At 43.6% G+C, this 24,652-nt stretch overlaps 3 protein-coding genes across 7 annotated transcripts in view; 2 read left to right on the top strand and 1 right to left on the bottom strand.

Moving 5' to 3' along the window:
- Window positions 1–8,371, bottom strand: part of stx3a (syntaxin 3a) — a 14,926-nt gene extending 6,555 nt beyond the window's left edge. Inside the window, exon 1 of the mRNA XM_029143934.3 lies at window positions 8,009–8,371. The gene's annotated coding sequence lies outside the window, so the exon portion shown is untranslated. The remainder of the gene's footprint in view (window positions 1–8,008) is intronic.
- LOC114851743 (uncharacterized) overlaps window positions 1–14,708 on the top strand; it is a 23,416-nt gene extending 8,708 nt beyond the window's left edge. Inside the window, exons 2-15 of one of the 4 annotated variants that reach the window (XM_029143405.3) lie at window positions 3,119–3,216; window positions 8,377–8,422; window positions 8,734–8,875; window positions 8,964–9,021; window positions 9,116–9,197; window positions 9,427–9,542; window positions 10,211–10,379; window positions 10,626–10,759; window positions 10,895–10,957; window positions 11,030–11,059; window positions 11,138–11,206; window positions 11,325–11,420; window positions 11,951–12,085; window positions 13,339–14,708. In XM_029143405.3, coding sequence (XP_028999238.1) covers window positions 8,377–8,422; window positions 8,734–8,875; window positions 8,964–9,021; window positions 9,116–9,197; window positions 9,427–9,542; window positions 10,211–10,379; window positions 10,626–10,759; window positions 10,895–10,957; window positions 11,030–11,059; window positions 11,138–11,206; window positions 11,325–11,420; window positions 11,951–12,085; window positions 13,339–13,419 — 1,221 coding nt within the window. In that variant the 5' untranslated portion in view covers window positions 3,119–3,216 and the 3' untranslated portion in view covers window positions 13,420–14,708. Of the gene's footprint in view, window positions 1–3,076; window positions 3,217–5,791; window positions 5,812–8,376; window positions 8,423–8,733; window positions 8,876–8,963; window positions 9,022–9,115; window positions 9,198–9,426; window positions 9,543–10,210; window positions 10,380–10,625; window positions 10,760–10,894; window positions 10,958–11,029; window positions 11,060–11,137; window positions 11,207–11,324; window positions 11,421–11,950; window positions 12,086–13,338 lie in introns of those variants that run through there. The other 3 variants (XM_055510239.1, XM_055510240.1, XM_029143396.3) reach the window with 3 other exon arrangements.
- Window positions 14,709–14,848: 140 nt separating this feature from the next.
- On the top strand, window positions 14,849–24,455 carry LOC114851723 (uncharacterized). 2 transcript variants are annotated; one of them, XM_029143360.3, is made up of 14 exons: window positions 14,849–15,191; window positions 18,369–18,414; window positions 19,046–19,193; window positions 19,282–19,339; window positions 19,434–19,515; window positions 19,746–19,861; window positions 20,503–20,671; window positions 20,917–21,047; window positions 21,183–21,245; window positions 21,318–21,347; window positions 21,422–21,490; window positions 21,582–21,677; window positions 22,219–22,353; window positions 23,336–24,455. In XM_029143360.3, exons 1-14 carry the CDS (start codon window positions 15,144–15,146, stop codon window positions 23,453–23,455), a joined length of 1,311 nt encoding a protein of 436 aa, XP_028999193.1. In that variant the 5' UTR covers window positions 14,849–15,143; the 3' UTR covers window positions 23,456–24,455. The 2 variants fall into 2 exon arrangements, with proteins under 2 accessions (XP_028999193.1, XP_055366201.1); XM_055510226.1 differs by lacking the exon at window positions 14,849–15,191 and adding an exon at window positions 15,241–18,064.
- The last annotated feature ends 197 nt before the right edge of the window (window positions 24,456–24,652 follow it).

A 24,652-nucleotide genomic window follows, 5' to 3' on the forward strand; every position in this document is an offset into this window, starting at 1 on the left:
CTTGTTCTGGATTTCGTTTTCAATTTGGTTTCATCTGCTTGGTCTTGTCTGGGGTTTTGTCTAGTTCCATTGGGGGACGTTGTCTGTTGTAGCCCACTGCCGATCCTCCCTCCGCCCACCCTGGTTGTGGTGCCTCGGTTTGGGGTTTTTGTGGACGTTTGTGGGGGGGGCTATTGGGCGCCTGGGGATTTTCCCTGGGGAGGGGGGTACTGTCACAGTCTGAAGTTTTGTTATACATTTCCTGATTTATTTTGTAGGCACTTTCGGTTTCTGTTCCGTACTGTATGCCCTTTTCCTGCTTTACGCCCTAGTCACGTGATCACACAGCTACTTTCAATCCGGTCTTTTATTTCAGTATATAACTACCAACACTTACCTTTATTCCCTGCCAGATTGTTAGAGTTAATAGAGTTTATTGAATTTTGAGTTTGTTCTGTTTCAGCACTCTGATTCCTTGCCTGTCTGTCTTCGCTTTGTTAACTTTTGGATCCTCCCTGCCGGTACCGTACCCAGAGTTTGTAGGTGTTTTGACATAGAACCTGTTTGACTATCTGCCTGCTTGCCGTCTTTGTACTTTTGCCCATCTGCTTACCTGGTTCTGACCTCTGTGTGTATCTGACTAATGAGAATATTAAACTCCCTCAATCTGAACTTAAGAGTCTCCTGAAGCTGTGCATGTAGGTCCGCCATCATCACGCACACTGCTCTGTGACAGATCTCAGTGTGAATCAGTGCTTCATTGATCGTCATTGGAGCCTGTTGCTCTTTGTTGTCTTTGTAGTTTATGTCAAATTTACCTTTTATGCAAATAGTTTAATCCAGATGAAGAAATGCTTTGATAGATTGAAATATTACCGAAAAGACATGTAAACTAAACTACAGTCAAATCTATTGGAGGATGAGACACAGCCACTATTGATACTCAGTGTCTGATTAAGAGCTTCCCCATTCATGCTGGTAAAGAACAACACAGACCCATTTTTGGTGCCATTTTTAAAGTCTAAAGACTGATAGCAAATTGAGTTCTGGTCTTATTGGTTTCTAATAGTTAAGAACAGATGGTTTCTCTTTGGTCACATAGCTAAAACACTGGAATTTGGACTGTTTGAATGACATCAGTGTTGACTGTTTTACAAAAGGGAGGAGAAAATGTGTCAATCCAATGAGAACCAGTTTAAACATTTGCTACATGTGTCTGATGCTCTGCTGGAATAGTGATGATGAAAATAAGTGGAACCTAGTTATGCAAAACAGGTCAATTAATAAAAACTGTAAACTAAAAAGCAAAAAGTATCCTTTAAGTTCACTTTTATGCACATATATACTAATATGTACCAAACTTAAGTATATTTAAGTGATTCTCTACTTACAAGTATAAAAAAGGTCAAATGTTTTTCATCTAGATTTGTAATTATTATCAAGTATACTTGATTTAAACTAAAAAGTACACAAAAAAGTCTAAATGGGTAAATTAGTTATGAGTTAACTGAATGTATAAGGCAGGAATACAATCATAGATAATGCATAGCGTGCTACATAGGCAGTTTGAAGAGATTTGATGTCCACGTTTCAGTTTAAAGTCGAGAAAATTTTTGATTAAACCAAATCAACCATCTCCAGATGGTTCATTAGGTTGCATCTTTTCTTTACTCTCTGTTATATTTATCACTGTGATATACAGTTCCATCATCCAAAAATTGTTTGTAAGACCAGAAGCAGTTACTAAGATTTCCACACTGCTTGGATATGGTAGACTTATACAAACCTGGAAAAATCCCAAAAATCTTGCTTTCATTTACTGTTGAACTTGTGATAGTGCTCTTGGAATTTTGTATTATGAAACTTAAACAATTAGTTCACTAAGAATAAAGTAAAATATGTTTGCTTAATGTTTACTTAAAGATTACTAATAATACATATTACATGAGTTCTCAAAGGTATACTACAATAAAATACAAAACAGGTGTACTAATAGCCTGTATAAAGTACACTAATAGTTTAGTTGTTCAGTATACAGTAGTTAGAAGCCTAGAAGTACATAATTAGTATGTGCAAATTTAAAGTTTACTAATAATATCTATCTGCTCAAACCACTGTGTTAACTTGGGGGTTATTCAGGCTAATAGATGAGCAAATAATTTTCAATAGCCTAAGTAGGGAGCGCACAGCTTAAAAAGCAGAAGGTCTCAGGTTTGAGCCGCCAGGTGTCCTTGAAAAGGACACTTCATATCACCTCCCCAGGGGAGGGGTTAAAATGCAGAGATGAAAGATTCCAAATGTAGGCTCACTGAAGTTTAATTAATATTATGAGTTAATATATATCTCATATGAAATCTAACAAAACTAAACTACAGGTATACTAATAGTCTGTATGAAGTACACTAACAGTTTAGTTGGTCAGTAATGTTAGTAGTCCATCCATCCATTTTCAACCGCTTATTCGCGTTCGCGGTCGGAGGGGGCTGAATCCCAGCTGTCTGTGGGCGTGAGGCTGGGCGTCGCCAGTCCATCGCAGGGCAACACACAGACAGAAATTCATTCACACACACAACACATTCACACCAATGGGCAATTTAGAGTGAACAATGAACCTAATGCATGTTTTTGGACCGTGGGAGGAAGCCGGAGAACCCGGAGAGAACCCACGCGAACACGGGGAGAAAACACACAGACAGGCACCTGGGCCGAACCCAGGCCCTTCTCACTGTGAGGCGACATTACTACCCACTGCACCACTGTGCCGCTCAGTTAGTAGTCCAGAAGTACATAATTAGTTCATGAAAGTTTATATGCAGCTAATACTGCATAAATAATACTATAATATAATATTATAATATAATACTAGAACTAGATTCACATAAGTATCTGTAAAGTATATTTTAGAAATATACTTCAGTATAGTTGATCAAATAAACATTTAGTATACATTTTTTGCCAAGGGGTATCAATGGATTGTGAAGATATATGTCCAGTAAAAGGACTTCTGCTTCACCACCACAGCTGTACACACGTGTAGTCAGTTAAACACTTTCCACCACTGCTTGTTTTCTGTGAAGCATTTGACGGTACTCGAGCTCATGTGAACGTCCCATTTATTGGTTCGCCATTTTATCGACAGCACGTGAAGGCAGCAGCCTTGGCGCTCCTCCACCCATCATTCGGGTTCCGCTCCGGGTGGATGTCACTGACTGACGAACTCACCGGGACTGTCCGAAGGTAAGGGACACCGCGACCTGGACGCACGCGCTCCTAGTCTCCACAACCAAGAGACGCTCCAGTCCACTCACAAGCCTTCGGTTGGGTTATTTCCCGACGTCATTGAGCCCAGGGACGAGCTGAGACCTTCGCCTTCTGCACGCGCGTCTTTAAAGTTTGGGGAAAGTTTGGGTCTTCTGTCCTGAAGGCGCGGCGCGCACACCCATACGTTCTTACGCGCATCTATACATTCCTACGCGCATCTATACATTCTTATGCGCACTAATAACATTCTCACGCGCATCTATACATTCTTACGCGCATCTATACATTCTTACGCGCATCTATACGTTCTTACGCGCCACAACTCTTTTTTTGAAAACACCGTTTCAGCTCGTTTATTCTTTTTATTTCTTTGATTAAATTCCGTTTTTCATTGTTATAAAGGGTAGAGAAACGAGAAAACGGTCCGTGTACGTTCTAACAGTTTGATTTCCCCCTCCAGATTAAAAGCTGGGAAAACGAGATTTAGTAAACGAGAGTTTATTCTTCTTTAACACTGTGCTTTGATTAAATTCCGTTTTTCGCTCATACCAAGAGAAACGAGAAAACAGATGTGTTTTGTATTTCATTTTATGGACTAAGTAAGCAGAAGATGGCTGGATTTCAGTTGATGTCGCCTGGATTTAATTTGCGCTTGAGCACCGCCTTCCCGTCGTCGTTGTACTCAAAATATGTTTCAAAATAAGAGTCTCACATTATTAGGCCGCGCGTCTGGCCTCTAACGTGCGTACCGTCAGAGCAAACCTTACAGCGTGTGAGTGTGGGTCTCTTGTTACAATACAAAGTTACTGGACTTACTGGGAGCTGTGGTCCTGACTACTTTGCCATGACAGCCCACCCAAACAACCATGTGCTGTGTTACCAGTGTGTTCAGACACATTAACAACTCCTCCAGTTCTAAAACTGGCAGACCTTGTTCATAAACATAGTTCTGCACATTACACTACACATTTATGTTCATGGTATCCATTCCATTAAAATGGGAGACACAGATGTCAAGGTGGGTGAATATGCGGTGCCGAATGTAAAAGGAGCACCTATAACTAGTTTTCTCACGTTTAACTAAATGACACAACATGTTTTCTCACATTTAGTTAAATGTGCAAAAGTCTAAATGTAAATGTTAAATATAAATGTAAATGTTAAAAATAAAATATAAAGTTTAAATGTAAATGTAAAATGTAAATGTTAAATGTAAATGTTAAATGATCACCGGGTGCAAAACTGAATATTTAAGTAGACTCCACCCCCTATGATCCTAGATCAGTGACGCGGACTCAAACACCTCTAACAGTACGCATAGCTCCGCCCACATCTGACTCTGGATCAGAGAAGCCTGAAGTCAAAGCCATCATGGCCGCCAGCTCCGACTCCCTCCCGTTGGGGGAGATTGAACGGGCTGTAATGGCAGGTGTGCGGGCTGAGGCTCCGCTTCAAACTGCTGTTCTGTCTTAAACACCATTAATGGGGAGTTAGGTAGGTTTGAATAAAATATTTCTGTGGCGCCGGTGGAGAATTAGTTAGCTAACTTTACTAGCTAGCCAAAGTTACGTCCACGCTAGAAACAAAAGTTTCCAGATCAGATGTGGGCGGGGTTTGGCACTGTTTGAGGTGTTTGAGTTCGCGTCTCTGATCTGAGGGTAGGGGTGGAGTCTACTTGCACATTCATGAATATTCGGTCTTACACTTGGCGAACATTCAACATTTACATTTAACATTTACATTTAACATTTACATTTAACATTTACATTTAACTTTTAAAATCAACATTAACATTTAACATTTAAATATTTAAATAATAAAAATAATTTGAGAAAACATGTTGTGTCATTTAATTAAATGTGAGAAAACTAGTTATAGGTGCTCCTTTTACATTCGGCACCCCATAGGTTGAACAGGTTGAAACATACAGTAGACTCACTGAGTCAGAGTGGTCAATAGAAGAAGTGTGGCCCAGAGGTATGTCTCTCTCTCCACTCTCTGTGGATGCTATTGAGCTGAATTTTATACAGTCATTTATGTGTTCTACAATCCCCAGAGTAATTAATTAAAGCCTGTTGGTTAAGATACTGTAAATAAAAAACAGATGATGGTACTGTATGACAATAAAACACAAACTGTAATATAGTGATTGTGTATATGTTGGAGCATTTCCATTAGTTCATCACTAGAGGGAGATAGTTATCTCTGTGATGGGAACTGGGCATCTGTGGGGCGGACGGCAGAAAAGAGAGAACCAAGATGGAGACCCTGTATGGAACGTTGAGATGCCGTGTCATTTCTAGTAAAGGTATAAACTAGAGGCCGTTGTCTACGTTGTGTACCCCATGATACCACACTAACCTACAAATTGCATTAACAGGAGCAATCACGCAATAAATAAAGTGGCAATCTTTTCATAATCGCAACACCAAAACACGTGTACACAGGCTCCGCCATCCATTTCAGGCACAGCGTTGACCCATTCTGCCAGAGCTTAGTGCACACTTTGTACCCAACAATACTCCTGCAGCGTGCTGCACACATGGAGCCATCGATGAAGCCTAAGTGAAAGTAAGAAAAGAAATAGATAAATACTGTACTAACCTGTGTGGTGTAACTGGTGCATTCTTTTGATGGTTTAACAAAATATGACTGATCTCGCTAAGGTCAATATGCTTAAACATAACACACCACAACAAGGTCTGCCAGTTTTAGAACTGGAGGAGTTGTTAATGTGTCTGAACACACTGGTAACACAGCACATGGTTGTTTGGGTGGGCTGTCATGGCAAAGTAGTCAGGACCACAGCTCCCAGTAAGTCCAGTAACTTTGTATTGTAACAAGAGACCCACACTCAAACGCTGTAAGGTTTGCTCTGACGGTACGCACGTTAGAGGCCAGAAGAACGGCCTAATAATGTGAGACTCTTATTTTGAAACAGACTACAACGGCGGCAGGAAGGCGGTGCTCAAGCCCAAATTAAATCCAGACAGCATTGACTGAAATCCAGCCAAAACACATGTGTTCTCATTTCTCTTGACATTAGGGAAAAACAGAATTTAAGCAAAGCACTGTGTTAAAGATGAATAAACAAGCTGAAAACAAGAAAACGGCTGGTTTTCTCATTTTCCCAGCTTTTATTCTGTATGGGGAAATCAAACTGTTAGAGCGTACACGAACCGTTTTCTCGTTTCTCTTGATATGAGCGAAAGACGGAATTTAATCAAAGCAGCGTGTTAAAAACGAATAAACGAGATAAAAACAGTGTTTTCAAAGCCAGACAAATCAATTGTTTTAAAGCCATTTCCCATTTTCTCGTTTTGAGGAAAAAATCTGGTGGGGAAATCAAACTGTTAGAACGTACACAGACCATTATAGGACCTTCTCCCTCTTCGTGAGGCTTTCAGTCATTGTCAAAAATGGGACGATTCCAACGTATGGTTGTGTGTCTGCGGATTTGAGTTGTTTATACCACTTAGGCTATTTGTAGCACTTTCAGTGGGTCTATGGGGTCAAATTAGAGGGAAAACGAGAAAACGAGTTGTTTTCCCAGTCACGTTACCGTCCAAGATCTTCTATGTGGCTACATTTAAAAACATTCTAATTAGATACCAACACAAATATGAACACTATTGTTTGTGCTCAGTAAAGTAACCACTTCCTGCCACCGTCTGTGGACACACTGCACACTCTTTGTTTGTTGTAGTGTTATGTCATTGAACCACATGTGGACACGTGACATTTGTGGATATTACAGCAAATGACCTATAAAGGTAACTGTAGTAATTGAAGGATATTTTTAGTGTACTGCTAAATTAAGACCCAGTGTTGCCTCAGAATAGATGATCAGCTGGAGCAGCAGGTGCAAACTGAGTCCAGTTGACTACCTTCAGGGTTTATCATGTTTCTCACAGCTCTAATTTTGTCTATAGTCACAAGCTTGGAAACCAACACTGAACAACTGCTTTGAGGCACAGGTTATTTTTGTACAGTTTGTAGTTTCCTTTAGACAGAAGCTTGTACCTTGAAAGGACTTCACCTCTGTTGCTGCCAAATGTGATAAATTCTTTGTTTTTGCATTGAACTGATTAGTTCAGTTCCGTGTGGACAGTGCAGCTTTGATAGTTTATATACTAGAAGAAATAAATGGATAGATGCAGCTGATGCCTAGTTTTATTTAGCCTGTCACTCCATGTGGACTGCAGACTGTGATCTACTGCAGCTGAGGGAGCAGAGTGTCTGTCAAAGCTTTACGCAGCTTATTTTCAGTCCTTTGTTTGTATGAAGCGGTTCATCTGTGGCTTCCACAGGGTGTCTCTAGTTTTTGGTTAAAGCAGGGTGGATCTAGCATTTCTTTACTGGCCTCTTTCTATTCATGCATGACTTCCAGAATGTGACAAAACTCCCTCCGGTCATTTCTGTAAGTTAAATCACCTATTTAGGGTCCCAATGAGCTTTGACCTCCAGAACCTGATCAGTTCATCGTCGGGTCTTGCTGGACCTCCTTCTGGTTCCTAGCACACTCGTGCACTTTAAGTGGAGAGAACTCTGAACACAGAGCATGGGGGAGGGTGAGCACTCAGTGGTAATTAGGCTTATAGTGCATACACACGTGCACGCTGGTTGTAGTGCAGGTTTATTTCCGGTTTTATTTTGGTATTTCCGTTTTTACCTAATTCATGTTGCTGCCAGCTTTTCACTTCCGGACCATATCATTCTACCTGTGTGTCATTAGCAATCATGCCAGTATTTAACCACCAGTACTCACCTTTATCCTCTGCCAGATTGTCGTGATTTTTTCCGCATTCCAGGATTCGTTTGATCCATAGCCTGATACCGTTTCTGTTTCCGAGCCCGACCTAGTCTTGGCCTTGTCCTTGTCTGTACCGTTGCCGAGCCTGTCCATGGATGACTACTGCTTGCTTAACTGATGCTGAGATCGCCTAGCCCTTGTCTGTCCTGTCACCGAGCCTGCATGTGGCTGACCACATGCCGCGCCTGACAATAAATGCACAATAAAATGAGAATAATGAAAAAAAAAGTAGTGCGGGAACAGACTCAGACAGCACAATGAGGGAACCTGACTCTTCAGTCTTTCACTGACATTAATGATTGTCTCGTTTGTTTTGTCTGCAGATGATGTGCATTGCTGTGATCTTGCTGGCCGTCACCCTCAGTGTGGGTTAGTATGATCCCATTTCTTCAGCACTAACCTGGTCTCTGGCCCCTACAGCTCTGTCTGAAGGTAGCACCACATTGTTCCCTTACAGCAGGGTCAAGTCTAACCAACGGACAGACTGGGATTAAATTATGCATTGCCTTTCTTAGATTAGATGCATTAGATTGTTGCTGCTGACTGTTGCTTCTTTGCTCGCTGTCTCCTGGATGACGGGCCAGGGGGGGTTACAAAAAGTTACAGATGAACAGAAAAGTGCAGTTTTTATCTCCTAACTATCAACTCTGATTGACCTTACGATCCTTTCTTTTCCCTAGAGTCCTACGGTGTCAGTGACCAACGGTTAGCTCATGGTCGTCAGCTGAGGATCTTTTTGCCCAAGGGTTCAGAAAAGCTGGAGTTCACCCCCGCTGATGAACCCAGAAAAATGGTTCGGTACTGGGAGAAAGGCAGAATAGGGTCAGAACAACAAACACCACTTTTTCTCATTGTCCACCAACCAGTGTTGCTACGTTTGGGTCTTTATTCTTTAATCTGTGTTTTACAGGATGAGAAAAGGAAGACTGTCAGCCTCAGGCAATGACTGGCACTGGTACATTGACCAGGTGAGAAGAGTGATGGTGCTGTTAACAGCTGGTTGAGCTGAGGCCAGGGGTTCCAGATGTTCAGTGTGCTCACTGTCTGCTCTGCTTTTTTCAGGTGACCTATGAAGACCAAGGAACATACATTCTGAGGAATTTCTTTAATAAGAACATCTCTACTGTCAGAGTTGCCATCACACGTGAGTTGACTGAGGGTTTACAGGCCACAGGCTCAGACTCGGTTATCCAGCGTTGGTCTTCAAGACCACACAATGTTGGAGGACTGCAACTCTGTTCACTGGGATGTGGCAGTTATTGTGTTAGGGTTAAATAGGTGTCTATAAACTCTTTTCTGTATTAAATCTTGTTTATTCGACTGATCTGACCACATGCATGAAGCCTGTGTCACGCTTTTCCCCTCTTTTCCAGCCAGAGAGGTCTACAAAAAATGTGTAGCAGGAGAAAGTCTCTACATCTCACTGGAGGGCATCCAACTGGAGAAGTCCCTGCTGTCCTTCTCTGGGCATGCTGCCAATGTTACACTGGTGAGACGGGACTGATGGATGAACACATGAACACAGGGACTGGAGGGGTTGTAGATGTTGGATCAGCTGCTTACCTCTTGAGTGTATTGTGGGCACTTTAAGTAAATTGGCACTAGTATAATAGCTTAAATGGTTTTTATTATAAGTTTGTAATGTTCTCTACAAGATTATGTAATTGGCCTGAGAGCTTTGAGAACACGAGCGCTTGCTTAGATTATTTTTCTAGTGTTCATTGTGCCGTCACAGCGACACATTAAGGGCTACAGAACTAAATATATTTGATACTGATGCTAGTTAGAACATTGATGCAGTGAAAGTAGATAAATCAGTGAGTTGACAGGGTAGTGAGGGGTTTGTTGACTCCAGCACCGTACTTCAGATCAGTGAGTGTCTGATGACACCAAGAATCCACTTGAAACAGTCAAACTTCAACCTTGTTTAAGTAGAGTCCTTGGTGACGTGTACGTTTATTTAACTTAATTCAGAGACGCATACAGACTGTATGTTAGGAGTAAAGCAGGCAGGTGAACAAGGGCTCTGGGTGCACCAGGAGGGATAACATGAAATACAACTCACACCAATAGGGGATTGATCGCTTTTCAGTGGATGTCAAGTCGATGTTTAACGTGATGTTTAATGTTTAAATTGCTTTGTACAATTCTCCTCAGGTCCGAAACGGTTCTAAGGTTACACAGAAGCTTCCTAAATACGTTGGTCGGGTCAGGACCACTGCCAGTAACATCGAGGTCAGAAACGTGAACTATAGTGATGTGGGACATTACACGCTGAAAGACCAGAAGCAGCGGGTGGTGTCTGTGACGAGGATGGACCTGACAGGTGGGCTGTCGGTAACACGGTACCACATCTGGGTCCCACAGTCTGATAAGTAAGGTTAGTTTAGAGGTGAGGACATCAAGGAGCCATGTTAATGAACAGGTAACATATGGACAGTTTTTGGTACTAGGTAAAGTTAATGTAGTAAAACCTCATTTACATCTTTTACTTTCCAGTGAGTAGCTTTTCAGCTGTTTTCTCATCACTTACACTGACTGTGTATGAATTAGAATGGTTTCTCCACCACAGTCCATCACAAGCAAAACAAGGACAGCCCTCTTTTGGCTCTGCTCCTGCTACTGCTTTCCATCCCCATCTGGATTTACTACTACCGTCGGAAGAAGATCGTCCGGAGAAGAGCGAGCGCTGCTACGCAGCTTCAGGTACAGACAATGGGCACGGGAGGAGTCAGCCGAGGTGGAGCAGGCGTCTGCTGCCTGGAGGAACTCCATGATGACCATAATGATGAGCTGTAGTCGTTTGTCGCACTCAAAGAACCTGCCTGTCTCTCTTTGCAGGCCGTTCCTAATACCACCCCCCCTCCGCCTGCTGGTCCTGTTGGACCTTGTCCTCAATACAATGTAAGGTTATATCCATCCCATTGTGTGGTTATGAAGCCAGCAGCCATCTATAACGCTGTGTAATTTTTGCAGGCCTACTACCAAGGCCCTGATGCCACTATGGTATGTAACACGTAGACTCAGTGTTTGTGTTGTGGTTACGTATCACAGACAGCTGTGTGTGTGTGTGTGTCTATGTAGGGTCCTACAGTCCACCCTCCCCCTCCCACCACCGGCCCAGTCCAGTGGAGCGGCCCAATGCCATCTGCGGTCAGTACCTCAAAGCTTTCTGATGATGATGATGATGATGATGATGATGATGATGATGATGATGATGATGATGATGATGATGAACTGTCCAGTGTCTAACGTGTGTCTACTCCTGCAGGCCTATCCTCCCTACCCTCCTGGTCCAGCCGCGATCCCACCCGGTCAGCCTCCGCAGTGGAATGGACAGTACCCTGCTGGACCGGTGCCTCCCATGGTACGATTAGTAATTACCCTTAGTAGATGTTCCACTTTTTTACCATCTACGTCCATTTTCATGGGCTCTTTGAACCCATGAATTACTGGTAACTGAGGTCTTTATGCCACATCACGGTATTCACACATACAGTTTACTAATTGTGATTTGACTCTTCACTGAACTGGATCTTCAGTGGCTGTTTGTCTGTCTGTGATGGACTGGTTACCAGTGTCCAGGAGGTGAACAGGTAGATCCTGGCAGGCAGACAGACAAGGACCCACACAGACTTACAATCTGAATGATGTAATTAAATACAAAACATCCATTATATTTCAAAGTGAAACAATGAGACACTGTTTAGAACCAAGTATGAATGTACAGTACCTAATACTGTTCATTCTGTGGGCTCTGCTGCTGCATGATACCGTATGTGTGTGTGTGTGTGTGTGTGTGTGTGTGTGTGTGTGTGTGTGTGTGTGTGTGTGTGTGTGTGTGTGTGTGTGTGTGTGTCTGTGTCTGTGTGTGTTTGTGTGTGTGTGTGTGTGCAGGGCTATGCTCCAGCTCCAGTCATGTACAGCTCTCCTCCTCCACCGGCTGCAGCAGGTGAACCTTACAAAGAGGAGGTCAGGGTGGAGGCGGCGGCTTCTTCCCCTGCTATGCCTCTGCTGAACGCTGCTCCCCAGGTGAACACACACCTCAGTTCTGAGCAGCCTGGAGTGAACATTTAATGTTAAACAACCTGTAACGAACCCCAGCACATACAAGCTTTAAAACATGTGTTCTAGTGATTTGTTACCTGCTCCACTTATTCACTAATTGTGGTTATATAATTAGAATGTCATCGAAATGTTGATTTATTTCACTAGTTCCATTCATAAAGTGAAACTTGTATATTATAATAATGCATTACACAAACTAATATTTCAAATGTTTATTTGTTTCAATTGTGATGATTATAACTGACAGCTAATAAAAACCCTGAATTTAGTATGTCAGAAAAGTAGAATATTACTTAATACCAATACAGAGAAAGGATCTTTAGAAATCTTAGCCAAAAAAAAGTATTCACAATACCCTATAGGATTTCTACGGGGTTAAAGTCAGACGAGTTTCATGGCCAATTAACAACAGGGATCCCATGGTTGCACAGTGGACCAACACCAGCAGATGACATGGCACTAAACCATCAATGACTGTGGAAACTTTACACTGGACTTCAAGCAACCTGGATTCTGTGCCTCTCCTCTCCTCCTCTAGAGTCTGGGACCCTGATTTCCAAAGGAAATTCATCAGAGAACAAACGTTTGGAGCACTCAGCAGCAGTCCAGTCTTTTTTGTCAATTCTGACGCTGTCTGAGTAGTGTGTAGAGTGGCTTGACACAAGGAATGCGACAGCTGAAACCCATGTCTTTATACATCTGTGCATAGTGGTTGTGGAAGCACTGACTCCAGCTGCAATCCAGACTTTGTGAATCTCAGCCACATTGTAAAGTGGGTTTTGTTTCCAATCCTCTCCAGAGTGCGGTTATCCCTGTTGCTTGTCCACTTTTTTCTTTTCCTTCCCTTCGCCTCTCTGTCAACGTGCTTGGACACAGAGCTCTGTGAGCTGCCAGTCTCTTTTACATTGAGCTTTTGTGTCCCTCTTTGTTTAAGGTGTCAGTGCTCGTCTTTTAGTCAACCCTTTCAACCCTTTCACAATATTTAAATTTACTGTGAAACTGAATTTGGGGTTTTCATTAGTTGTCATGTTATAATCATCACAATTAAAAGAAAACAGTCTGTGTGTAATAAATATAATATACAAGTTTCACTTTTTGAAATGAATTAGTGAAATAAATCAGCTTTTTGATGATATTCTAATTCTATGATCAGCCCCTGTAATGGTGATGCACCCTCGCTTTAAGTGGGTTCCTCTGTGGCTTTATTCCAACACCAGGCTGAGGCTGCGTCTCCCCCTGGGGCTCCTCTGCCGCCATCCTCCAACAACGTTCTCGCCTCCTCTGATGCTACGTATTAGTTACAGATCAGTGGGAAAGACTCCACCAGCTTCTTGTAGGACGTTGAACCCCCGATTATGCATCCTCAACACAGTTAGTGCCTTTTCATCTGTGTGAAGGCGTCTGTGGCCACGGTCTTCGTATCGTTACGTAGGTTTGTGAGCAGCTGGTGTCATAATGTTTGTCTCTGTGCTGTGAAATCGTCTGTTTCTCTCCTTAACTGTCACACAGGAAGGAATTTACACAGCTTTTATTTGTCATTTGTTATAAATATAAAGTTTATTCATTTGGAAGCAGTGAAATCATATTCCAATTTATGATTTTGATTTGTTATTATCGATACTTTCTGGAATGTTAGGAATTTGTTTCCCATCATATGTTGGACATCTGAGTGTTTAAAGAGTTCCTGTCACAGTCCAGACTCCCTCACCCGTTGGTCTTTCTTCGTCGTTCCATCTCTCTCAGCCGTTTCTCCAGGATTCTCACCTGCTGCTCCAGGCGAGCTGTTTTCTCAGCCACGTCGGGGCCTCGTGACGGCCCGACACCCAGCAGGACGCAGACGCACACCAGGACGGCCAGGCGGGCGGCCATCGTCTCCGTGCCCACACCCGCCCCCTGCTGGCCACACTGGGACCAACGGGTCCTTTCTGTGGGCGAACTGGGCGAGGTCGCCCCCTGCTGGGAACAGGGGCTCTGCTCTGTGGGAGGAGTGGGAGAGGCCATGACTCAGAATGCACAGAATGGGAGGGATGGGCTTCAGTAGACGCCCACAGATCAAGTTTGCCCCATCTTAGTTAGTCTGCGCTGTGACAGGAGGAATTAAAACCTACAGGAGGAGGCTGCATAAATTTGACTTGATTTAAATTAAACAGTCCGAGTCAGAGCGTGGGTACAGAGCTATTGATGCCACGTTCTGATGATGGTTTGAGGTCCATCTGTTCTAGTTTAGTTTAGTTTAAGTTCTATGTAATGTCTTTGTTTTGATGGTGGTTCTTGTTTGCTTCCCCCATGACATGTAAACACAGCTCTGAATGCTAACGCTCTTGTCCCGTTCTGTCCAAAGATCACCAGGACCGAGTCTGAACTCTGAACATTAGCAGTGTTTGCTTTAATCTCATCGACTCCACAGCCCTGAAAAAGAGACGACAGCTGAGATGCTGACCTGGAATTCTGGATTTCTTGTCTGTAGCAAGAACCTTTGAGCACAAAATTGTTAGATTTAATTTTAGTACCAACTAAATGTTAATAATAATGATATAATATTATTTAAAAGAATAAATAAACAAATTCATCAGAAACAGTAAAATAATGTTTGGGTGCAGCCACGTTTTATTGTCTATACTCGATTTAATGCTGCAAAATGAACTTTTGGGGACTGAAAAGTGGGCCAATTTAGTCCCAAGAAGTAATAAGTGAGTAAACGTATAAGGATACTAGAAGTAGATTCACATTAGTGTACTTACTCTGTAAAATATACAAACTTTTAGTATACATTTTTTGCCAAGGGGTATCAATGGATTGTGAAGATATATGTCCAGTAAAAGGACTTCTGCTTCACCACCACAGCTGTACACACGTGTAGTCAGTTAAACACTTTCCACCACTGCTTGTTTTCTGTCTAGCATTTGACGGTACTCGAGCTCATGTGAACGTCCCATTTATTGGATCGCCATTTTTTCGACAGCACGTGAAGGCAGCAGCCTTGGCGCTCCTCCACCCATCATTCAGGTTCCGCTGCGGGTGGATGTCACTGACTGACGAACTCAACGGGACTGTCCGCTCTCGACCGAAGGTAAGGGACACCGCGACCTGGACGCACGCGCTCCTAGTCTCCACAACCAAGAGACGCTCCAGTCCACTCACAAGCCTTCGGTTGGGTTTTGTTCGCGGGCCGGACGCGTTCCACGACGTCGTTGAGCCAAAGGACGAGCTGAGACCTCCGCCCTCTGCACGCGCGCGTCTTCAGGCACCAACATTCATGGCGATTTCGAAAGTTTGGGCAATGTTTTTGTCTTCTGTCCCGAAGGCGCGTGCACCTAGACATTCTATAGGATGCCGACCCTAGGCGCCACACCTCTTGTTGTTTTTATACCGTAATACACACACACACACACACACACACACACACACACACACACACACACACACACACACACACACACCTCCTTTGTTTATTACAAGACCTCCTCCCTCTTTGTGAGGCTTTCAGGCGTTGTCGAAAAATGGGACGATTCCGACGTGTGGTTGCGTGTCAACGGGTTGTTTACACCACTTAGGCTATTTGTAGTACTTTCAGCGCGTTTCTCCTAAGCAGCGTAATTGTAGTTGACAAATAATAGTCCAGCCTGGTTGTACGACTTAAACACTGCAACAGTGAAGCCGTTGCATCCTCCAGGCTGCTCTGGACATCATTGAGCACGACGTTCCTGCGCTCGCTATGCTAATCGTTTGATGTTAGGCCCCGCCCCCAATCATCCATATTTGGCAGTAGGGTCGTGTTTCGGCAAAAACTTTCCAAAATTATATAATAATAGTTCCAGTAATATTTAAGACGATATCAGGAAGAAAACACACCAACATTTGTGATTTCCGCTCCTTCCTACTCTGTGGGTGATGATTCTTCCACTGAAGGAGCAGCTCAGAGCTCCCACAGTCTGGTGCAGTGGATGAGAGGAATTGTCCGTGATGGATGTCAGCTTTGCCAACATCCTCCTCTCACCCACCTCCTCCTCAGAGTCCAGTGGACGGCCCACAGCAGAGCTTCCTTCCTTCCCTTATGTGTTTTCCACCAAGTGAGCAGATCACTCTTATTGTCTGGAGATACAGTGTTTTCTCGCCAGTGTTCTTTGGTAAAGACACAGTTCTATAATTTCCTGTCATTATCGATATGACGCTCCATCAAGCTGGTGAGTGGTTCCGTGGTTCGACTTCAATGCACCTTCATAGCCTGGTTGTGCTGGACAGTGTGATTTTGGTAAAAACATGTTTGTTGTTGAAGTCTGACCACTTCCCACTATAGAAGGAGCTTTGTAGGTATTAATTCTTCGCTGGTGGCCGATATGCTGCTTTTGTTCTCAGACACTTTTGCTTCAGGAACACGAATACATCAAACTATGTAATTAACATATCGTAAGATGATCACAGAAAACATTATACCGGTTTGTTCGGGTGGTATGATAATGCGATGCACCCCTAATTCTGATCATTTTAAAACTGTAACCATACAATGTGAATTCTGTAAAGAAAATTAAAAATTTTTACTAAATATAGTTTATAACGATAAGAGTATAATGAGATGTGCATTAGGCACTTCCCAGATTCCTACATGATCTGTGTGTTGTGAGCTCCCTGTGCAATGGATATCAGCATGTAGCTCCATACGACGCTTACACTGTTTCCACAGCATGCTATAGAGTCACGTCACCGTCCAAGGTCCTGAAGGCCTCTATGTGGCTACATTTAGAAACAGTCTAATTAGGTTCTGAATATAACTGGACTAATAAAGATACCAACACAAATATAAACACTATTGTTTGTGCTCAGTAAAGTGACCACTTCCTGCCACCGTCTGTGGACACACTGTACAGTCTTTGTTTGTTGTAGTGTTATGTCATTGGACATATAAAAAAGATATTCACAATGTTAAAAGTCTTTTTAAAAAAATCTCTCATTTATCTTACATAGTGACATTTGTGGATATTACAGCAAATGACCTATAAAGGAGTAATCGAAGGATATTTTTAGTGTACTGCTAAATTAAGACCCAGTGTTGCCTCAGAATAGATGATCAGCTGGAGCAGCAGGTGCAAACTGAGTCCAGTTGAATTCCTTCAGGGTTTATCATGTTTCTCAAAGCTCTAATTTGGTCTATAGTCACAAGCTTGGAAACCGAGACTGAACAACTGCTTTGAAGCACAGGTTATTTTTGTACAGTTTGTACCTTGAAAGGACTTCACCTTTGTTGCTGCTTTTCTGCCAAATGTGATAAATTCTTTGTTTTTGGATTGAACTGATTAGTCTGTGAGGACGGTGCAGCTCTGTAGCATTCCTTTACTGGCCTCTTTCTATTCATGCATGACTTCCAGAATGTGACAAAACTCCCTCCAGTCATTTCTGTAAGTTAAATCACCTATTTAGGGTCCCAAAGAGCTTTGACCTCCAGAACCTGATCAGTTCATCGTCGGGTCTTGCTGGACCTCCTTCTGGTTCCTAGCACACTCGTGCACTTTAAGTGGGGAGAACTCTGAACACAGAGCATGGGGGAGGGTGAGCACTCAGTGGTAATTAGGCTTATAGTGCATACACACGTGCACGCTGGTTGTAGTGAAAGGAAAATCCCTTGTGATGCACCTCTAACCTACTTATACCAGTAACTGGTCGTACAGAGCTTCTGCGGCTGCTGCTCTGTTCAGTAGCTGCAGTCAGTGTTTGTCAGTGGTGAAGCAGGTTCACACTGTGTCATAGGTAGTAATCTACAAACACATCATGTTGATTCTTCTATTCTTCTACACTTTGTTTTCAGTTGAAAGTCAGGCCCCACCTCACACATGCTGACCCAGGACTGCTTGGCTGTACACGACCCCCTCCATTCACCTACTGGACAAAATAAACACCGTCCATTATAACAAAGAGAGCAAGTTTGCTGATGGAAAGGAACTAGATCAAGTGTGTGCATGCCAGGCAGCAGTGAATAGCTGAATTCCTTCTCATTCATTCCTTCTTTCAGAAACCTGTTCAATCAGACCACCACTTCAAAGCTAGCTCCTCGGGGCAAACACTCATTTACACTAGTGTGGCATTGAAATGGACACTTTTTCAGTGGCTGTGTGAATTGGAAGTTGGTCTTTACAACATAAATGCACAATAAAATGACACTATGAAGAAAAAGTAGGGCGGGAACAGACTGAGGGAACCTGACTCTTCAGTCTTTCACTGACATTAATGATTGTCTCGTTTGTTTTGTCTGCAGATGATGTGCATTGCTGTGATCTTGCTGGCCGTCACCCTCAGTGTGGGTTAGTATGATCCCATTTCTTCAGCACTAACCTCGTCTCTGGCCCCTGCATCTCTGTCTGAAGGTAGCACCACATTGTTCCCTTACAGCAGGGTCAAGTCTAACCAATGGACAGACTGGGATTAAATTATGCATTGCCTTTCTTAGATTAGATGCGTTTGATTGTTGCTGCTGACTGTTGCTTCTTTGCTCGCTGTCTCCTGGATGACGGGGCGCAGACCTGTCATCAGACAAACCCTTTCATAACCACCTACCCACACGTTCCCAACACTCTCCCTTTCTGCCCCATGTCAAGCTACAGGTTCCTTATTTCTGGGTTCCTGCACAGTACCTTTGTACCAGAAGGTGCACATGTCAAGCAGAGCTTTTCCAGTAGATGGGCCATCTTTAAGATGAAGGTTCCTCACTGTTGTCCAAGTGTTGAGGTGCAACACTGTTCTTGTTGTTAAGAAACAGAATGCTCTGGTGGGACTCCCCTCGCCTCCTCTCACTCACAGATGCAGAGGGAGGGAGCAGAAGCTTCATCCAATAGGCCCAGGGGGTTACAAAAAGTTACAGATGAACAGAAAAGTGCAGCTTTTATCTCCTAACTATCAACTCTGATTGACCTTACGATTCTTTCTTTTCCCCAGAGTCCTACGGTGTCAGTGACCAGTATGAACGGTTAGCTCATGGTCGTCAGCTGAGGATCTTTTTGCCCAAGGGTTCAGAAAAGCTGGAGTTCACCCCCGCTGATGAACCCAGAAACATTTTTCAGTACTGGGAGAGAGGCAGAATAGGGTCAGAACAACAAACACCACCTTTTCTCATTGTCCACCAACCAGTGTTAGTACATATGGGTCTTTATTCTTTAATCTGTGTTCTACAGGACGAGAAAAGGAAGAGTGTCAGGCTCAGGCAATGACCGGCGCTGGTACATTGACCAGGTGAGGAGAAGGATGGTGCTGTTAACAGCTGGTTGAGCTGAGGCCAGGGGTTCCAGATGTTCAGTGTGCTCACTGTCTGCTCTGCTTTTTTCAGGTGACCTATGAAGACCAAGGAACATACATTCTGAGGGATTTCTTTAATAAGGACATCTCTACTGTCAGAGTTGCCATCACACGTGAGTTGACTGAGGGTTTACAGGCCACAGGCTCAGACTCGGTTATCCAGCGTTGGTCTTCAAGACCACACAATGTTGGAGGACTGCAACTCTGTTCACTGGGATTTGGCAGTTATTGTGTTAGGGTTAAATAGGTGTCTATAAACTCTTTTCTGTATTAAATCTTGTTTATTCGACTGATCTGACCACATGCATGAAGCCTGTGTCACGCTTTTTCCCCTCTTTTCCAGCCAGACATGTCTACAAAAAATGTGTAGCAGGAGAAAGTCTCTACATCTCACTGGAGGGCATCCACCTGGAGGAGTCCCTGCTGTCCTTCTCTGGGGATGCTGCCAATGTTACACTGGTGAGACGGGACTGATGGATGAACACATGAACACAAGGACTGGAGGGGATGTAGATGTTGGATCAGCTGCTTACCTCTTGAGTGTATTGTGGGCACTTTAAGTAAATTGACACTAGTATAATAGCTAAAATCATTTTCATTATTAGTTTGTAATGTTCTCTACAAGATTATGTAATTGGCCTGAGAGCTTTGAGAACACGAGCGTTTGCTTAGATTATTTTTTTAGTGTTCATTGTGCAGACATAGCAACACATTAAGGGTTACAGAACTAAATATATTTGATTCTGATGCTAGTTAAAACATTGATGCAGTGAAAGTAGATAAATCAGTGAGTTGACAGGGTAGTGAGGGGTTTGTTGACTCCAGCACCGTACTTCAGATCAGTGAGTGTCTGACGACACCAAGAATCCACTTGAAACAGTCAAACTTCAACCTGGTTTAAGTAGAGTCCTTGGTGACGTGTACGTTTATTTAACTAAATTCAGAGACGCATACAGACTGTATGTTAGGAGTAAAGCAGGCAGGTGAACAAGGGCTCTGGGTGCACCAGGAGGGATAACATGAAATACAACTCACACCAATAGGGGATTGATCGCTTTTCACCGTGTAACGTTTAATTCGCTTTGTACAATTCTCCTCAGGTCCAAGATGGTTTTAGGGTGTCACAGGACCTTCCTGATTACTATGATCGGGTCAGGACCACTGCCAGTAACATCGAGGTCAGAAACGTGAACTATAGTGATGTGGGACATTACACGCTGAGAGACCGGAGGCAGCGGGTGGTGTCTGTGACGAGGATGGACCTGACAGGTGGGCTGTCGGTAACACGGTCCCACATCTGGGTCCCACAGTCTGATAAGTAAGGTTAGTTTAGAGGTGAGGACATCAAGGAGCCATGTTAATGAACAGGTAACATATGGACAGTTTTTGGTACTAGGTAAAGTTATGTAGTAAAATAACATTTACATCCTTTACTTTCCAGTGTAGTTTTCCAGCTGTTTGTCAGGCTTCCATCACTTACACTGACTGTGTATGAATTGCTTTCTCCACCACAGACCACCATGAGCACGTCAAGGGCAGCCCTCTGATGGCTCTGCTCCTGCTGTTGGGCATTCCCGCCGGGATCTGTTGCTGCTGTCGGAAGAAGATCTTCCGAAACAGAGCGAGCGCTGCTACGCAGCTCCAGGTACAAACAATGGGCACGGGAGGAGTCAGCCGAGGTGGAGCAGGCGTCTGCTGCCTGGAGGAACTCCATGATGACCATAATGATGAGCTGTAGTCGTTTGTCGCACTCAAAGAACCTGCCTGTCTCTCTTTGCAGGCCGTTCCTAATACCACCCCCCCTCCGCCTGCTGGTCCTGTTGGACCTTGTCCTCAATACAATGTAAGGTTATATCCATCCCATTGTGTGGTTATGAAGCCAGCAGCCATCCATAACGCTGTGTAATTTTTGCAGGCCTACTACCAAGGCCCTGACGCCACCATGGTACGTAACACGTAGACTCAGTGTTTGTGTTGTGGTTACGTATCACAGCTGTGTGTGTGTGTGTGTCTATGTAGGGTCCTACAGTCCACCCTCCCCCTCCCACCACCGGCCCAGTCCAGTGGAGCGGCCCAATGCCATCTGCGGTCAGTACCTCAAAGCTTTCTGATGATGATGATGATGATGATGATGATGATGATGAACTGTCCAGTGTCTAACGTGTGTCTACTCCTGCAGGCCTATCCTCCCTACCCTCCTGGTCCAGCCGCGATCCCACCCGGTCAGCCTCCGCAGTGGAATGGACAGTACCCTGCTGGACCGGTGCCTCCCATGGTACGATTAGTAATTACCCTTAGTAGATGTTCCACTTTTTTACCATCTACGTCCATTTTCATGGGCTCTTTGACCCCATGAATTACTGGTAACTGAGGTCTTTATGCCACATCACGGTATTCACACATACAGTTTACTAATTGTGATTTGACTCTTCACTGAACTGGATCTTCAGTGGCTGTTTGTCTGTCTGTGATGGACTGGTTACCAGTGTCCAGGAGGTGAACAGGTAGATCCTGGCAGGCAGACAGACAAGGACCCACAAAGACTTACAATCTGAATGATGTAATTAAATACAAAACACCCATTATATTTCAAAGTGAAAGAATGAGACACTGATTAGAACCAAGTATGAATGTTCAGTACCTAATATACTGGTCAGACTGGTAATAGTATTAGTCTGTGGGCTCTGCTGCTGCATGATACCGTGAGTGTGTGTGTGTGTGTGTGTGTGTGTGTGTGTGTGTGTGTGTGTGTGTGTGTGTGTGTGTGTGTGTGTGTGTGTGTGTGTGTGTGTGTGTGTGTGTGTGTGTGTGTGCAGGGCTATGCTCCAGCTCCAGTCATGTACAGCTCTCCTCCTCCACCGGCTGCAGCAGGTGAACCTTACAAAGAGGAGGTCAGGGTGGAGGCGGCGGCTTCTTCCCCTGCTATGCCTCTGCTGAACGCTGCTCCCCAGGTGAACACACACCTCAGTTCAGAGCAGCCTGGAGTGAACATTTACTGTTAAACAACCTATAACGAACCCCAGCACATACAAGCTTTAAAACATGTGTTCTAGTGATTTTTTACCTGCTCCACTTATTCAGTAATTGTGTAACAATTGCTTTAGTAGTTTAAAGAAGATGGTCATATAATTAGAATATCATGAAAAAGTTGATTTATTTTACTAGTTCCATTCATAAGGTGAAACTTGTATATTATATTCATTCATTACACAAACTGATATATTTTAAATGTTTATTTCTTTTAATTGTGATGATTATAACTGACAGCCAATGAAAACCCTAAATCCATTATGACAGAAAAGTAGAATATTACCTAATACCAATACAGAGATAGGACTTTTAGAAAACTTGGCCAACTGAAAAGGATGAACATGAAAAGTATGAGCATTTACAGCACTCAATACTTAGTTGTGGCTCCTTTTGCCTGAATCACTGCATCAAGGCGGCGTGGCATGGAGTGGATCAGTCTGCGGCACTGCTCAGGTGTTAAGAGCCCATGTTGCTCTGATAGTGGCCTTCAGCTCTTCTACTTTGCTCTTTCTACCACATCTTTTCCTTCCCTTCGCCTCTCTGTCAACGTGCTTGGACACAGAGCTCTGTGAGCTGCCAGTCTCTTTTACATTGAGCTTTTGTGTCCCTCTTTGTTTAAGGTGTCAGTGCTCGTCTTTTAGTCAACCCTTTCAACCCTTTCACAATATTTAAATTTACTGAGAAACTGAATTTGAGGTTTTCATTAGTTGTCATGTTATAATCATCACAATTAAAAGAAAACAGTCTGTGTGTAATAAATATAATATACAAGTTTCACTTTTTGAAATGAATTAGTGAAATAAATCAGCTTTTTGATGATATTCTAATTCTATGATCAGCCCCTGTAATGGTAATGCACCCTCGCTTTAACTGGGTTCCTCTGTGGCTTTATTCCAACACCAGGCTGAGGCTGCGTCTCCCCCTGGGGCTCCTCTGCCGCCATCCTCCAACAACGTTCTCGCCTCCTCTGATGCTACGTATCAGTTCCAGATCAGTGGGAAAGACTCCACCAGCTTCCTGTAGGACGTTGCCCCCCCCCCCCCTCCACACACACACATACATATTCTAGTCTTTTTCTTTACAATTTAAAACTTCTACTCAGTTTCATTGGAACATTAAAGTGCATCTGTGTGTGAGCGACGGTGAAACACACAATGATTTCGTTTGCTGCTGCGTCTACCTCTGGACCCAGTGGGGCCACATCACTTAGTCCAGTCTGGACTGTTCTAGGCCATTCCGTCTCTGCGCTTTATAGAACAAGGTCACTGCCACCATGCTGCTGCAGAGCATCCTCCACCCTGTCCTAGCTCTTGGTTGTGGGGCTGCTGGGAAGGAGCTGGATGAGGACATGTAATGTAGCATCTAACCACTGCCACCCCTCTGCTGTCGTACAGCATGTAAACTGGTGCTCCTCTTTCATCAGGTGCCTTTGACTTCAGATGAACTGTATGATGTCTAAGCTGAACTAAACAACCGATCATCCTCTGACTAGCACACGCTGGTCTTAACACATCACTCATCAGACCACACTGCCTTGGTTTCCTTTCTGCCTTCCTCTCTACGCATCCAGGTGTTCGAGGACTCTACTAACAGTTTACAGAAGAAATGAGCTGCCCATTCATGAACACTAACTCATTCAGTCTAAGCTCTTCATGCATCCTCAACACAGTTAGTGCCTTTTCATCTGTGTGAAGGCGTCTGTGGCCACGGTCTTCGTATCGTTACGTAGGTTTGTGAGCAGCTGGTGTCATAATGTTTGTCTTTGTGTTGTAGAGCTGATTCTCACCTTTAGAGATGTGGAGATGAGCTGTGGTTCACATAATGAAACCACATATATACTTATTATAGGTGACTGTAAAAGTAACTAATGATATTCACTAAGTGTAGTTGTAGTTAATGCCTTGCTGTGGATGGAGCTGGACAGTGGGAATCCACATCCAGAGAACAGTGGCTACCTCTCATTTTATACCTGTACAGTTACATGTATGCAGTGAAATGCATGAATAAAGTGAAATGTTCTGAATCGGGAGGTGATGCATGTGGGTAATATTAAAATACTGATAAAGTCATCCTTCAGTAAATCAGCCTGTTTTAGCTAAAATACTCCACAGGCAGATTGTCGACAGGCAACATGTGCCGAGACTGAACGACGTCTGATGCTGGAAACGCGTACATTCTTCTACAGTGCAGATGGTGTGAAATCGTCTGTTTCTCTCCTTA

The sequence above is a fragment of the Betta splendens genome, chromosome 1, assembly GCF_900634795.4.
Source record: "Betta splendens chromosome 1, fBetSpl5.4, whole genome shotgun sequence".
Lineage (NCBI taxonomy): Eukaryota > Metazoa > Chordata > Actinopteri > Anabantiformes > Osphronemidae > Betta > Betta splendens.

Excerpts from the sequence above, each read along its gene's own strand:
- LOC114851723 (XM_029143360.3), top strand. The coding sequence starts at position 15,144 with ATGTCACTGACTGACGAACTCAACGGGACTGTCCGCTCTCGACCGAAG. Across the intron at positions 19,340-19,433 it reads GGCGCTGGTACATTGACCAG|GTGACCTATGAAGACCAAGG; the intron begins GTGAGGAGAAGG and ends TGCTTTTTTCAG. Across the intron at positions 21,678-22,218 it reads CTGGACCGGTGCCTCCCATG|GGCTATGCTCCAGCTCCAGT; the intron begins GTACGATTAGTA and ends GTGTGTGTGCAG.